Source organism: Arachis hypogaea, chromosome 8 (genome assembly GCF_003086295.3).
Source record: "Arachis hypogaea cultivar Tifrunner chromosome 8, arahy.Tifrunner.gnm2.J5K5, whole genome shotgun sequence".
Classification (NCBI taxonomy): Eukaryota; Viridiplantae; Streptophyta; class Magnoliopsida; order Fabales; family Fabaceae; genus Arachis; species Arachis hypogaea.
Genome location: NC_092043.1, coordinates 3,692,024 through 3,708,116, shown reverse-complemented (window position 1 = coordinate 3,708,116; position 16,093 = coordinate 3,692,024). Strand labels below are relative to the sequence as shown.

At 42.8% G+C, this 16,093-nt stretch overlaps 2 protein-coding genes across 3 annotated transcripts; both read right to left on the bottom strand.

Moving 5' to 3' along the window:
• Positions 1-593: 593 nt before the first annotated feature.
• LOC112704902 (uncharacterized) lies at positions 594-1,529 on the bottom strand. The gene is made up of 2 exons (XM_025755763.1): positions 1,185-1,529; positions 594-938 (listed from the first exon to the last, which is right to left on the bottom strand). The coding sequence occupies exons 1-2, from the start codon at positions 1,527-1,529 to the stop codon at positions 594-596; spliced, it is 690 nt and encodes a 229-aa protein (XP_025611548.1).
• An 8,452-nt stretch (positions 1,530-9,981) lies between these two features.
• Positions 9,982-14,446, bottom strand: LOC112705709 (protein NLP5). Of its 2 annotated transcripts, none has more exons than XM_025756619.2 (5): positions 14,246-14,446; positions 12,628-13,764; positions 12,267-12,314; positions 11,239-12,148; positions 9,982-11,100 (listed from the first exon to the last, which is right to left on the bottom strand). In XM_025756619.2, the coding sequence occupies exons 2-5, from the start codon at positions 13,642-13,644 to the stop codon at positions 10,181-10,183; spliced, it is 2,895 nt and encodes a 964-aa protein (XP_025612404.1). In that variant the 5' UTR covers positions 13,645-13,764; positions 14,246-14,446; the 3' UTR covers positions 9,982-10,180. The 2 variants fall into 2 exon arrangements, with proteins under 2 accessions (XP_025612404.1, XP_025612403.1); XM_025756618.3 differs by having other exon boundaries at positions 13,978-14,293.
• Between the last annotated feature and the right edge of the window lie 1,647 nt (positions 14,447-16,093).

Genomic DNA, 16,093 nt, shown 5'->3' with positions numbered 1-16,093 from the left:
TATTATCGCGGCCATTTATTATGGCTTTTCAACTTGTTTGGCTCCCGGGGTGATCAGTCCCGGGGTGCCGTATTGTTATCCCGTTTGTTGTTCGATATGGGGAACATGTTGTCGTGGGATGCATAGTTGAGCAAAAATAAAGAGCAAATTTGTTAAGTAAACATTAATCGGCAGTTAAACAGGGATACAACGGTGGTGAGTGTTCTAACCATAGTGAATTATTAAACTCGTCGAACCGCCTAACCGGCGCGTTCTGGCTAGGAATAAAATCTTCTCAGATTACCTGCCTTCCATGTTCTCGGTATTTCCCTGTCGTCGAGCTTCTCCAATTTGTAGGCACCTTTGCCGAGCACCTCTTTGACCCTGTAGGGTCCTTCCCAGTTTGCCGCTAGCTTTTCTTCCCCCTGCGTTGCGGGCCCTATGTCGTTGCGTCGCAGGACTAGGTAATCCTTTTCGAACTCCCTCTTAAGCACTTTGGCGTTGTAGCGTAGGGCCATTCTTTGCTTTAGTGCTACTTCTATCAAATGAGCCATCTCCCTTGCCTCATCCACCAGGTCTTTTTCCACTGCTTCCTCTACTCCTTTCAGAAGTAGTCATGGGCTCGGCTCGCCTATTTCCATGGGTACCATCGCATCTACTCCGTATGTCAGGCGGAAAGGGGTTTCTCTCGTGGAGGATTGCTCGGTTGTTCGGTAAGACCAAAGGATTGAAGCGAGTTCATCAGCCCATGCACCTTTTTTGTCACCCAGCCGCTTCTTGAGGCCTTGTAAGATTATCTTATTTACGGACTCGACTTGTCCATTTGTCTGGGGGTGCTCTACTGAAGAGAACCTCTGCTTTATACCCAGGCCGTTGAGGAATTCTATGAACTTTTTGTCAGTGAATTGCGTCCTGTTGTCCGAGATGACGACTTCTGGGATGCCAAATCGAGTGATTACCTGCCTCCACATGAACTTTCTACAATTGGATGAGGATATGCTGGCCAATGCTTTGGCCTCTATCCACTTGGTATAGTAGTCGATCACGACTATAAGGTATTTGACTTGCCCTGGGCCAACCGGGAAAGGTCCGAGGAGGTCGATTCCCCATTGGGCGAAGGGTCGGGAGGTCGTCAGTAGGCTCAGCTCGGAAGCTGGAGCTCTGTGGAAGTTGGAGTTTTCTTAACACTTGGCGCATTTTTTCACAAATTCTTTGGAATCTTCCATCATCGACGGCCAGTAGTATCCAGCTCGGATGAGTTTTCTTGCTAGGGCTTTGCCCCCGATATGATGGCCGCAGCACCCTTCGTGGACTTCCTTGAGCACGTAATCCATTTGTTCGGGGTGTAGGCACTTCAGTAGGGGCTGGCTGAGTCCCTTTTTATACAGTTGTCCCTGTATGGTCGTGTATTTTGCTGCCTCCCTTCTCAGCACTTTAGCTACTTTCTCGTCGTCAGGGAGTTTGCCGCTTTTAAGGAAATCGACGATTGGGTCCAACCAAGAGGGGTCTGCCTTTGTCAAGTGGAGGGTAACTGCCGGTTCTTTTAGCATGCCTTGGATGAGAGACCGGTTGCCTACTCCTGGTTTTGTGCTTGCTGACTTGGATAGGAGATCTGCTCGTGTGTTTCTTTCCCTCGGGACATGTTGGATCGTGACCTGCTCAAACTGGCTGCTCAATTCTTTAACCTTTTCCAGGTACTTTTGTAGCAACGAGTCTCTAGCCTGGTAGCTCCCGTTTACCTGCGAGGTGACGACCTGCGTGTCGCTGCATGATGAGCGGATAATTTATACGCTTTTTGGCATTATTTTTAGGTAGTTTTTAGTAAGTTTGAGCTACTTTTAGGGATGTTTTCATTAGTTTTTATGTTAAATTTACATTTCTGGAATTTACTATGAGTTTGTGTATTTTTCTGTGATTTCAGATAAATTCTGGCTGAAATTGAGGGACTTGAGCAAAACTCTGAAAAAGGCTGACAAAAGGACTGCTGATGCTGTTGGAATCTGACCTCCCTGCACTAGAAATGGATTTTCTGGAGCTACAGAAATCCAAATGGCGCGCTCTCAACGGCGTTGGAAAGTAGACATCCAGAGCTTTCCAGCAATATATAATAGTCCATATTTTGTTCGGAAATTGACGACGTAACTTGGCGTTGAACGCCAAGTACATGCTGTTGTCTGGAGTTAAACGCCAGAAAAACGTCATGATCCGGAGTTGAACACCCAAAACACGTCATAACTCGGAGTTCAACTCCAAGAAAAGCCTCAGCTCGTGGATAGATCAAGCTCAACCCAAGCATACACCAAGTGGGCCCCGGAAGTGGATTTATGCATCAATTACTTACTCATGTAAACCCTAGTAGCTAGTCTAGTATAAATAGGATAAGTTACTATTGTATTAGACATCTTTTGACAGTTTAATCTCTTGACTGTTTAGCCTTTGATTATTCGGTCTCTTGATCACTCAAGGGGGCTGGCCATTCGGCCATGCCTGAACCTTTCACTTATGTATTTTCAACAGTGGAGTTTCTGCACACCATAGATTAAGGGTGTGGAGCTCTGCTGTACCTCAAGTTTCAATGCAATCACTATTACTTTTTATTCAATTCTCTTTTATTCTTATTCCAAGATATACGTTATACTTAACTTGATGAATGTGATGATCCGTGACACTCATTATCATTCTCACCTATGAACGTACGTGACTGACAACCACTTCCGTTCTACCTTAGGCCGGGCGCATATCTCTTAGATTCCCCAACAGAATCTTTGTGGTATAAGCTAGATAGATGGCGGCATTCATGAGGATCTGGAAAGTCTAACCTTGTCTGTGGTATTCCGAGTAGGATTCCGGTATTGAATGACTGTGACGAGCTTCAAACTCCTGAAGGCTGGGCGTTAGTGACAAACGCAAAAGAATCAATGGATTCTATTCCAACCTGATTGAGAACCGACAGATGATTAGCCGTGCTGTGACAGAGCATAGGAATGTTTTCACTGAGAGGACGGGATGTAGCCATCAACCAAGGGTGATGCCTCCAGACGATTAGCCGTGCAGTGACAGCGCATAGGACCATTTTCCCGAGAGGATTGAAAGTAGCCACCGATGATGGTGATGCCCTACATACAACTTGCCATGGAAAGGAGTAAGAAGGATTGAAGGAAGAGTGAGTAGTGAAGCAGAGTTTCAAGAGGAGCACAGCATCTCCATACACATATCTGAAATTCTCACTATTGATTTACATAAGTATTTCTATCCCTTTTATTTTCTTTTTATTATTAATTTTCGAAAACCCATAAACAAATTTAATCTGCCTAACTGAGATTTACAAAGTGACCATAGCTTGCTTCATACCAACAATCTCTGTGGGATCGACCCTTACTCACGTAAGGTTTATTACTTGGACGACCCAGTACACTTGCTGGTTAGTTGAACGGAGTTGTGAATTCAACTGGTGCCACAATAATGATTTCATACAAGTACAAAAGAATATGGATCACAATTCCGTCCACCACTGCACACCTCAAGCTTTGTTACTCCGACTTCACGAGCTAGGGCCAAGCCCCCCAAGAGGGCCTCGTATTCTGCTTAATTGTTTGATACCGAGAACTCAAATTTGATCGATTGCTCATATACGACCCCGGCAGAACTTTCCAAGATCACCCGGCTCCTCCGAACTTTTGGTTGGAGGCTCCGTCCGCGTGGAGTCTCCACCGCGTGCCCGTTTCCTCGATGGGGTCCCCCGTTACTTCTACCAAAAAGTTGGCTTTTGCTTGTGCCTTGATTGCGTGCTGGGACTCATACCGCAGGTCATATTGGGATAGTTCAATGGCCCAAGTCATCATTCTTCCCGCTAGATCGGGTTTTTGGAGTACCTGACGGATTCCTTGGTCTGTCCTCACAACGATCTGGTGGCCTTGGAAGTATTGCTTTAGTCTGCGGGAAGAGGTCAAGAGCGCCAGTGCCAGTTTTTCCAGTTTGCTGTACCTCATTTCTGCTCCTTGTAGCGCTCTACTCACGAAGTAGATTGGCTGTTGGGCCTTTCCTTCTTCCCACACCAAGACTGCTGCGAGCGCCCCTTCTGTTATGGCCAGGTATAGGTAAAGTAGTTCCCTGCCTTTGGGCCTCCTGAGTACGGGGGGTGCTGCCAGGATCTCTTTGAAGAGTTTGAACACTTCTTCACACGCAGGGGTCCATTCGAACGCTATTCCTTTCCTCATTAGATTGAAAAAGGGTAGGGCTTTTTCTGCCGACGCTCCGAGGAAGCGGGACAGCGCGGTGAGTCTTCCTGCCAACCTCTGGACGTCTTTGATACAGCCTAGGCTCTTCATTTGTAGTATTGCTTGGCATTTTTCAGGATTGACTTCTACCCCCTTCTGAGTGATCATGAATCCCAGGAATTTTCCGACCTCCATGGTAAAGGCACATTTGAGCGGGTTGAGTCTCATGCCGTTTTGTCGAAGGGACGCGAACACGTTTCCCAAGTCGCCCAGGAGATCATCTGGTCGGGTGGTCTTCGCGAGGATGTCATCTACATAGACTTCCACCGTCTTGCCTATGAGATCTCTGAATATCTTGTTCATCAGTCTCTGGTATGTGGCCCCCGCATTTTTCAAGCCAAAGGGCATCACCTTGTAGCAGTAGATTCTTTTTGGTGTTATGAATGCTGTTTTGTCTTCGTCAGGCCGGTGCATCGGTATCTGATTGTAGCCGGAGTAGGCATCCATAAAGCTAAGATACCGGTACCCTGCCGCTGCATCAACAAGCGCATCAATGTTGGGAAGGGGGTAGCAGTCCTTGGGACATGCTTTGTTAAGATCAGAGTAATCCACACACATTCTCCATCTCCCATTGTGCTTTTTTACCAGAACTACATTCGACAACCAGGTCGAGTAGTCTAGTTCTCGAATAAAACCTGCTTCTAGAAGGCTGGTCGTTTGCTTGGCCACCTCCTCTGCTCTTTCTTGTGACATCTTCCTTCTCCTCTGAGCCACTGGTCGGGCTTCAGGCTTGACGCCCAGGTGGTGTGACATGAGATGAGGGTCTATGCCCGGCATGTCGGCTGGCATCCAGGCGAACAAGTCGCCATTGGCCCTGATCATTTCTACCAAAGGTTCTTTCAATTCGTGCGGGAGATTTCTATTCATGAATGTGAACTTTTCCTCTGTGTCCCCGACCCTGAACTTCTCTAGGTCCCCCTCTGGTTCGGGTCTGGGGTTGTCGTCTACCCGGGCATCCAGGTTGGCGAAGAACACCCCCGATGCTTCTTTGGACTTTTTCCTCAATGAGAGGCTGGCATTATCGCAAGCGACCGCCGTTTCCAACTCTCCTTTTATGGACCCCACAGATCCGTTGTTCGTGATAAACTTCATCACTAGCAGCTTTGTGCTGATTATTGCTCCGACATCGTTGATGGTCTTTCTCCCTAATATGATGTTATAAGCTGTGGAGTCTCGCAGAACTACGAACTCGGCCATAACCGATCTCCGTCCCTGTTCTCCTCCCATGGAGGCCGGCAGGGAGATTATTCTGTCTGGCCTGATGAAGTGATTGCCTAGCCCTACGACACCGTGCTGGTGAGTCGTTAGGTCGGCGTCCCGCAGTCCTAATGCGTTGAAGTCGTTGCGAAACATAATGTTTGAGTCTGCCCCTGTGTCTATAAGGACCGTTTGACGAGGCTGGTTCCCACCCTAGCCGTGATGACCATGGGGGGGGGGGGTTTCTAAGACCTCGTCAAACCATCGGTCTTCCGAGCCGAAAGAAATGGATGGGGCCTTTTTGGAGCTTTGTGAAGAGGAGGAGGAGATCGCTAGGACTTTGGCGTCTTTTTTGTGTGCTGATCTCGATCTTGGGGCCATGTTTCTCGCGATTACCACATTCACTACGGTAAGACCGTGGTCCTCATCCCTTGGCTCTTGCCGCCGCTTCGCCGTTCGGGCCTTGTCTTTCCCATCGTGGTCGCAACCTCGTCTCCTCGGTTCCCTGATGAGATGGAAGAATTTAGCTAGTTTCTCGTCCCTGATTGCTTGTTCTAGTGCGTCCTTCAGGTCGAAACAGTCTTGCGTTTGGTGTCCGTAGCCCTTGTGGTAATCACAGTAGAGGCTCTTGTTCCCACCAGTTCGGTCCTTCAGCGGGCGGGGCTTTGACAAGATTCCCTTCTCAGCTATCTGTTGGTAAACCTCCATGATGGGGAGGGTGAGGAGAGTGTAGTTGGTGAATTTTCCCACACGAGGAAACGGCCTGGGTGCATTACTTGGGCCGCCGTCTCTAGCACGCTCCTTCTGTCTTTCTCCATTCCCGTGCTGCCTGGGTTGAGGGTAGGAGGGTTGCCGTTTGTTGGCGGCAACAACTCAGCTGACTTCCTCGTCATTAATGTATTCGCGGGTGATGGACGAAATTGTGATTCATACTTAAATTGTTGTTCGAAATTGATTCCCAGGTAATGGCTCCAAAAACTTGGTGCTCAATACCATGGTCTAAACATAATTTCACAACTTCGCTCAACTAACCAGCAAGTATACTGGGTCGTCCAAGTAATAAACCTTACGTGAGTGAGGGTTGATCCCACATAGATTGTTGGTATGAAGCAAGCTATGGTCATCTTGTAAATCTCAGTCAGGCGGATAATAAATGGTGATAGAGTTTTTGAATAATAATAATAATAATAAATAAACAGAAAATAAAGATAGAAATACTTATGTAGATCATCGATGGAAATTTCAGATAGGCGTATGAAGATGCTGTGCTCCTTCTGAATCTCTGCTTTCCTACTGCCTTTATCCAATCCTTCTTACTCCTTTCCATGGCAAGCTGTATGTAGGGCATCACCATTGTCAATGGCTACATCCCATCCTCTCAGTGAAAAAGGTCCAAATGCTCTGTCACGGCACGGCTAATCATCTGTCGGTTCTCGATCAAGTTGGAATAGAATCCCTTGATTCTTTTACGATTGTCATCACGCCCAACAATCGTGAGTTTGAAGCTCATCACAGTCATTCAATCCTGGAATCCTACTCGGAATACCACAGACAAGGTTTAGACTTTTCGGATTCTCATGAATGCCCCCATCAATTCTAGCTTATACCACGAAGACTCTGATCTCACGGAATGGAGGGCTCGGTTGTCAGGAGAGGGCAACCATGCATCTTGCATCAGGAATCCAAGAGATACACACTCTAGCTTTCGCTTGTAGAACGGAAGTGGTTGTCAGGCACGCGTTCATAGGGACGGATGATGATGAGTGTCACGGATCATCACATCCATCAGGTTGAAGTATGAGTAGTATCTTAGAGTAGAAATAAGATTGAATTTGAATAAAAGATAGTAGTAATTGCATTAAAACTCGAGGTACAGCAGAGCTCCACACCCTTAATCTATGGTGTGTAGAAACTCCACCGTTGAAAATACATAAGTGATGAAGGTTCAGGCATGGCCGAATGGCCAGCCCCCAAAACGTGATCAATAGTCTCCTAAAATGAATAATGGAATAAAACCGAGACCAAAGATGTAACGTGGTCAAAAGACACTGAATACAATAGTAAAATGTCCTATTTATACTATACTAGCTACTAGGGTTTACAGAAGTAAGTAATTAATGCAGAAATCCACTTTCGGGGCCCACTTGGTTTGTGCTTGGGCTAAGCTTGAGCTTTACACGTGCAGAGGCTTATTTTGGAGTTGAACGCCAAGTTGTAACGTGTTTTTGGCGTTCAACTCTGGTTCGTGACGTGTTTTTGGCGTTTGACTCTAGAATACAGCATGGAACTGGCGTTGAGTGCCAGTTTACATCATCTAATCACGAATAATGTATGAACTATTATATATTGCTGGAAAGCTCTGGATGTCTACTTTCTAACGCCGTTGAGAGCGCGCCATTTGAAGTTCTATAGCTCCAGAAAATCTATTTCGAGTGAAGGGAGGTCAGAATCCAACAGCATCAACAGTCCTTTGTCAGCCTTCTTATCAGAGTTTTGCTCAGGTCCCTCAATTTCAGCCAGAAAATACCTGAAATCACAGAAAAACACACAAACTCATAGTAAATTCCAGAAATGTGAATTTAGCATAAAAACTAATAAAAACATCCCTAAAAGTAACTATATCCTATTAAAAACTACCTAAAAACAATGCCAAAAAGCGTATAAATTATCCGCTCATCAGCGGGCTACCGTTTGGATCTCATGCATCGTCTAGACTGGTCTTGTGGTGAGGTGCTTTCTGAAGTCCTCATTAAGGAGTCCATTCGTCAGGCAGAGACTGGCGACCGAGTCTGTTAACCACTCGATTTCCAAGCATTCGTCATTGAAACGATCTAGGTACTTCCTGGTTGTTTTGCCGGTTTTCTGAGTGACGCCGAGCAGATTGATCGGGTGTTTGGCCTTCGCGATTCTGGTGGTGAACTATGCTAAGAAGGCACGGCTGATATCCGAGAAGCCGGCCACGGATCCCTGCGGGAGGCTATTGAACCACCGTATCGCAGGGCCTGCTAGGGTAACCGGGAAGGTGCGGCACCTTACTTCGTCTCCCACTCTCTCCAGGTTCATTCGGGCCTCAAAGGCCGTGAGGTGCTCCTGCGGATCTTGGGTCCCGTCATACCTCATGTCCGTTGGTTTGTCAAAGTGCTTTGCTAACCGAACCTCGAGGATGGAACGATGGAATGGGGTGGCGCCCATGATGACGGGTCGTCGTGTTCCCCTTGGCCTCTCTTCTCCGTTTTCGCGGTCTCGCCTCATGAAGCACGCTCGCTTACCTCGGGCGTAAATGATTGTGTCGTTTCGTCTCCTAGGGCGTTCCTGGTCCTCCCGGCTACTTCCCGATTCCGATCTCGAGACGGGAGTATGTCGGGAGCGACTACTTCGGTGGGAGGTTCTCCCTTGACTTTCGGGGGACTAGGAGTAGTCGGGGTCAGAAGTCTCTTGGTGATGCTCCTGATCCGCTAATTGGTGTTCCAGGTTCTGCACCCTATGGCGTAGTTCTTGCATTATCCTAACGCTGTCGCTACCCGTTCCCCCGAAGGGGCGTCTTTCACGGGCTCTTGATTGTGGCTCGGTTCGTCGTGGAGGGGATCTTAACCGCTCGCGGGGGGAGGCAACGGAGGCTGCCCCCTCGCGGCCCGCCGCGCGGCCGTGGTCCCCTGGACCTTGCACGATCTCCATTCAGGCGTCCCCACAGACAGCGCCAATGTTCGGTATCTCGGGTACCGGACGGTTCGGGAGTGGTTCTCAGTTGATCCGGTGGGATGTAGCCCGAGGTCAGGTGGCGAAGGAGAAGTTGATGGACCGACGTTCCGAGCTCTCGATGTGAAGACACTCCGACACCCAAGTTAGTAGAGTGTGCAGGCGAAAAAGGGGGTAGAGTGGTGTATTACGTACCTTGGGGGAGGGGCAGGCCTTTCCCTATTTATACCGTGTTAGGGCCCACCTTCCTCGAAGCTTCCTCACAACTGCAGTGGAGAGCTGTCAATGACGCGTGTCTGGGTTGCTGAGTGAGCTGTACGTGCCCGACCGTTCGGATCAGGTCATCAGTGGGTCGGGTTGACCTGCGAATGGCCTGGGCCAGGCCGTAACATTATTAAATAATTATATACTTTTAGATTTAATAAATATAAATTATGAATTTTGTTATATAAGGTAATGTTAAGTAAAATTCATAGTAGTTAGTGCATCGTTAAGATAATAAGATCACGTTATATATATCCAGTGGAAATGCGATGCAAACAAGAGCGGTGCCATGATTGTGTCGCGCTGGAAACAACAACTAACAAATATGATTAGTTTTAATTAATGATGTCATTTCTATATATCAAAATCCCCAGGTGTCCTTTGCCTCTAAATTATTTATTAATTATCATCGACAAACAATCCAAAACTTAAGCACGATAACCCTTAACATGCTCTCATTTAAATGATAATAAATCACATCCAGAACTTTCGTTCAAGTAAAGTATTAAAAAAAAAAAAAGATACTAAGAAAATTCGTTGGTCAAACTCTAATTAGATAGACTGAGAGTTAAGGAAAGTTGAACTTGATTATTGCTTCAAGCAATAAGGATATATGTACATCTTTGTCCTTATAATCTGCCAAAACAATGTCTTCAAAGAAGAATTGTTGAACCTTTAAACTACAAACTTTCTAAGATTGATTCACACAATATGACAAACAATCTTATAATTTACAGGTGAAAAAAAAAGGTTCACTTCTAATATTGCTATCTAAATTCTAAAGGGTTTCGCATACTATGATTAGTATTAGAGAGTTGAAGACAAAGCTTGATGGTGGTGCTCTCAGATGATTGACAAACTTCAATGCATTCTTCTAAATCATCATCACAGGTTAGTAGCACCCATTCATAATCATCATCCAAATATTTGACATCAAATTTGCTCATGTCACTTATGCAGAATCTCCTACCAACTTCTTGCACAAGATCTTCATAGCCCCAATTCTTAGGCATCTTGAACCTTGCTTTCTCATCCCCATATGTTACTTTCACTCTATAAGCTGCATCCTCCTTTTGAGTCCCTTTGCTTTTGGTTCTTGACAATGATCCATGGTGCCCATTTTGAACGTTATGTTGACCAAGTGTTTCTTGACTTTGCGATCTTGGCATGACTATTTTTACTCTATCTTCATTCAAGCTTTTCAATTCTGCTTCACTTCTTATCCTCTTCAACAAGCCATCGCCGCTAGAATTCTCTCCAACCAATAACACCATTTGATCTTTGCTACTATCAAAATTATTATTTGTGAGATGATGATTCTGTTGCTCAGCCATGCTGGAACATGGATGGCTAGAAATCGAGCTCTGGCTGCAAGAAGAGGACGGCGATTTTGATGCGCCTTCCGGACTCAGCGAACCAGGATCCGGCTGTATGCTTAGTGAGTTTGGATTATTATCACATTGCTTGAGATTTGAGAACAGGCTTGTTCCTGATAGATTTGGAGAAGCAGCTAAGTCTGGGAATTTTGAATAGAAGGAATCTATTTGGAATGCACCAGAAGCACCTTGGACCGAGTCGATTACAAGTTGAAGCTTCTGCAAGGAATGACCAACCTTCTTGATCTTCCTTGAAGGCCAACGTTTTATCCCATGTTGCCGGCAGATCCTTTTTAACGTTGTAGTACAAACTGCAAAGTAATGATTCCATAAGGACAAAGTACCATAAGATTTGTATTAACTAGAACAAAGGTGTAACACAAAATAATGTTCTTTGAGTACAAAAAATGAGTCGCGCAAACATTTTTCCATATGAATACAGCACTTACCACCAATGTTCTTTGCTGCATCTTTTAGGCTTCCGGCGAAGTGTTGGCGAAGAACTTGCAGAGTGATAGTCTTATCTACTTTGCTCTTCTTCTTGTCTCCGGTTTTACTTGACAAGTTCCCGACATTATAAGTAGAACACTCCCCATTAGAGTCAAGGTTCCCTTTCAAAACAGAACTCTCTTGCTGTTGTTGCCTTTGGTCGGAGAAACTCGTCCCCATAGTTTCACTTGATTTTTCTTGAGCACCCAATGAAGCAACAATTTGACTCTGCAGTGGTTCTGGCCACGCTGCAGCACTAGCAAAAGTGCCACTATCTTCATGAGCTATCACTTCTTCAACTGAAAAATCAGTTTCCTCCTCCAATTCCTTATCTGATATAACCCTCAAGCTATGGCAAACCCTTTGTATGATCAATGACAATGAAGTGAGCATCTTCTTCTGTTCATCATTGTCAATGCATTCCAAAGGCAAGAAGAACTCAAGAACAAAGTCATCTGAACTATTATAGATGCTTCGCAAGCGTATGGCGACTGCAGCGCGCAATCCAAACATCCTTGCATGATGAGAAAGTGGATAGTCTGTCTTGCTTAACAAAGTTATGTCGGGTGCGAAGCAAGGCTGATTCGTCATGAATGCTCCGCCGGCAACACCTTGGCCTTTTAACAAGTGATGCTCAGAGCATGCCTCATGAAAGACCTGGATTGAAGGGTCACCAACATAGCAAGCATGCTCCACTGGAGATATGCAGTGTGGATAGTTGTCTTCTGAGTGCCGGCATCCTTCTTTGCCTTGTTTGATGCATGGAATCCATGTCTGTGCCAATGGCAATTTGTGAATTTCACATGCAGATCTTAATACTTCTTGAATCTCAGGCAATGCAGTTTCATAGGACTTTTCACATGATGTATGCTGAAAATTAAAAAAAAAAATGGAACAGTTCAGTTATCATAAGGAAATTGAGAAGTTCAAGTTCATTAAAAATCTTTACTCTCAGATGATTTTTCTTTTTTTTTTTTTTCATTTTTACCTTCACATTCTGAATAGTTGGAAGTTTTGAGCTTGTAAGATTAACAGCCTGCAAAATAACAAATTTCCTCCAATAGTTAAAACTAACAAATGAATCTTATATTTGAATAGCTAAAATAGAAAAATTCAATCACAAGTAAACAACATCATATTTGTCATAAAAGTATCTGTTTGAAAAGGATGATATTGAAAGAAGAGTTTCATAGAAATTAATTATACCTCCAGAAATAGCAATAGCACGATGAAAGGAAAAAGCTAGCAAGCACAAGTTTCAAGTTTTCTTAGGATATTTACAACACAATAGAAGTTCATTATGCAAATAAAAGAGAACACATAAGGAAAGTTGAGGAGGAAAATTAAACCTCAAGTGCTTGGCAAACACTTTCAAGTTCAGGGCGATAGTTGATTTTCTGTTGAGTCATGACAACTTCAACAACACCTAAGCAATTCTTGCTACCTTGCTCAAAGATTGGAAGTGCCAATGATCCTCTCACATCATAGACTTGAGCATGGTCAACTCTTGGATATTCATAGCTCCTGAAGAATCTAACATCAGGAGTCCACTCAGGAACCTTCTCCTTGTAAACTCTCCCTGGCAATCCGGGCACCAACTCCTTCGAATCCTCCTCGGCAGAGAACTGGTACACCTCCGAGATTTCCCTGTACTTTGCAAGGTTCACAGACCTTGATTCAAGTGAGAATGGAAGCCCATTGGTTCTGAGAATCTGAGTGCCTCCTCTGTTCATAACTGGAATCCATATTTGTATAAGCATGTCTTTGTTTCTGTTCACATCTTTGATACACATGAGTGCCTTCAATAGCTTCTCAACGACATAAGATCCAGGTCCCGGATTAGAACTTGGTGCAATCCACCACCTTCTGAAAAACTCAGAAGGATTATTAGGATTTGGATTATTGTTTTCCACTGACTGATTCTCATAGTGATGATACTGTTGTTGCTGATTCCGGCTACAACTATTAGCAGCAACAACTAAGTCATGGCTAAAAGGTGGTGGTTGTTGTTGTTTTTCATGTTCATGTTCTTGTTCTCGTTCTCGTTCTTGGGATTCAATTTGTTCAGTATCCAAGCAAGGCCAAGAGAATGGATCAAATATGGGGTTTGAAAAAGAAGGACTTGGCACATAGAAATCAGCAGATCCATCAGCAGCAGCAGCAGCAGCAGAAGAAGAAGAAGCTGCTAACCAGCAACCATCTACAAAGAGTTCATTGATGTAATCATAGTCCATTGATATTGATGTTGTTGTTGTTGCTACCTCTGAAGGAGGTGGTGCTGGTGGTGGTGGTGGTGGAGGAGGAGGAGGAGGAGGAGGAGTAGGTTCCAGCATGGTACCTGATGATAACACTCCACCATCTCTCATGTTGGTGCTCCCAAAACAGATCTAACAAAACAATCTTTCTTGTCTTAAACAAAAACACAAGGTAAGAGGATTCGGATTCGGCTTCGGCTTCGGCTTCTTCAGTCTTCAAACAGTTTCTTTCTGCCAAAAAAGTAGTCAAATAATGTCAGCAAATGAAAAAAACAAAAGTTGATGAATGAATCATGATTGTTTCTACTTTTTTCCTACTAAAAATCTGATGCAAGCTAAGGTCAAAGCAGCACATACATATATATAATTATATAAGTTTTGATTTATCAGAATGAAAACCAAAAAATGAAGAACAGAATAGATTCGAGGTTTGAAAAGAAAAACCTGGATGCAAAGTCTTAATCGACGAAGCAAAAGGGGAAACAAAAAGAAGAAAGTTGGAGGCGAAACATGGTGGCCATGCTCACCAAAAAAGAAAAGATTCTCCTCTATACACTCAGAATATAACACTTTATGTGCAAGATTCCAAACTCTAGCTATAGTGAGTGAATTGAAGGAATCTTTTTTTCTATGCGGTTCCTTTGTATGAAAATGAAGAAAGGAGGGTCCTCCGGCAAGGTAAAAGCGAAGATAGAAGAAGGGAATAACTCACCATGTAAAGATTCTTGAAGATACTCCAAGTTCTGGTTTTTATTATTTTATTTTATATTTGGTGCTGTGCACTCTTTTATAATTGTCAAGTTCATGCTGATGTCAATAATAATAATAATAATAATAATAATTAATAAGTGGAGGTGAGGAGTAAGGAAGCAACAAACAAGAAATGCAAGAAATTTATTTAATAAAATAAAATAGGAGATGGTGGGTTGATGATGAATATTGATGGATTCTTAGGAGGGACCCACCGTGACACAAGAATGAACCTTGTCCTGTGTGTGGCTAAAAATGATATAAATAATTAGTTTAGTTTAGTTTAATTTTAAGGATACAAAATAACAATTCAAATAAAATTGAAGTGTAATGGTAATAAATAGAAGATAGATGTTGACATGTATGAGTGAAATGAAGGAGGGGGCATTGGAAAGTATGTGAGGGAGAAAGAAATCATGGAATGCTGATGATTCCAACCAACTGAGAAGAAGAATGAAGATACTGATAACCGATGCTACCAATGATGGGTCCCACTCATTGGAACTCTCGCTCTCTTTTGAGGTAAAGTCAAACTCAAACCTCCCCCATCAGCACACAAACATCCCTTAACTTTGTTCTTTCCTTTTTCTCCCAGTAGTTCTATCATTTGAACGTACTCTAATTTGATTCATTGACTTATCTATAATAATATATAAACGAAATGTGAAAAAATGTGGTGTCTAATTTTATCTTTTCATTTACTCCTACAAATAAAAAAAATATGAGAATTTAGTGTTTAATTTTATCTTTTTATTTTATTTTTATTATTATAATTTAAAAATGTTGTTCAGTTTTTTTTCTAAACTTATTTCAAAGTCACGTTGTATAATTACTAAAATTTATATATGAATTTTTTTTTATTTCTTTTTAATATTTTAATTTTTATTCTAAAAATATTGAATATTTTTTATTTTATTTAATATCTAATAAATTTAGATTTTAATATTTTTTTATTATTTTTGTCATGAATTGAATTAACTAATCCCATTGTAAAATTGATAATTTTAGTTTCTATCATAATAACTATTTTTTTACTATAATACTGAGTATTGGACATTTTTTATTTAATTTATATTGAACTTAACATTTTATTTTGTTTAATTTATAACAATATATAAAGAAAATTTTCTATACTAATATATGAAGGGAATATGGGAATTTGGTGTCCAATACTTTCTTTCCATTTTACACATGCACTATAGCCCAAAATCATATGCAGTTATTCCTATCATGGAATAGTTTCTATTACGATGGAGTCAGTTTGTATGTGTAGTTATTGTTATTTTTACTATCTCATGCATATTGTTAGTACTCTCTTATATCATTATTATCATTATCCTTTTTCTTTGTATTTTTATTTTCACTCTTTTCTAATTTTTTGTTCTATTTATATAAACTTAGATGTTTCACTACAAAATTTTACACGTATAATTACAACAAAGAATAAATATGGATAGCAAACTTCTTTCTTTTAAAAAACGAAAAAATGAGCGAAAGAGAGAGTGCACGTGAGGGGGTGAGGGGAAACACGAGGAGAAGAGTTTGAGTGGGTGTGCTTTCAGTGATAAGGAGGCTCTTTTTTGAGATGATTTTCAGAAGGTTCCTAAGGTCTTTTTTCAAGATAACGTTATTGGTACAACAAGGTTGAAGTACTTTGCACTTGTCGGATCATTACCAGAAGATGGTATTGCGACGATAATAGACAAGCAAAGTGATTCTCAAGTATAAGCTTTAGCATAGAGGTGAAGACCTATTTGGCCGAACCTTATAGAGAAGCCCTGGTGATCAAGGTCCTGGACAGGAAGTATAA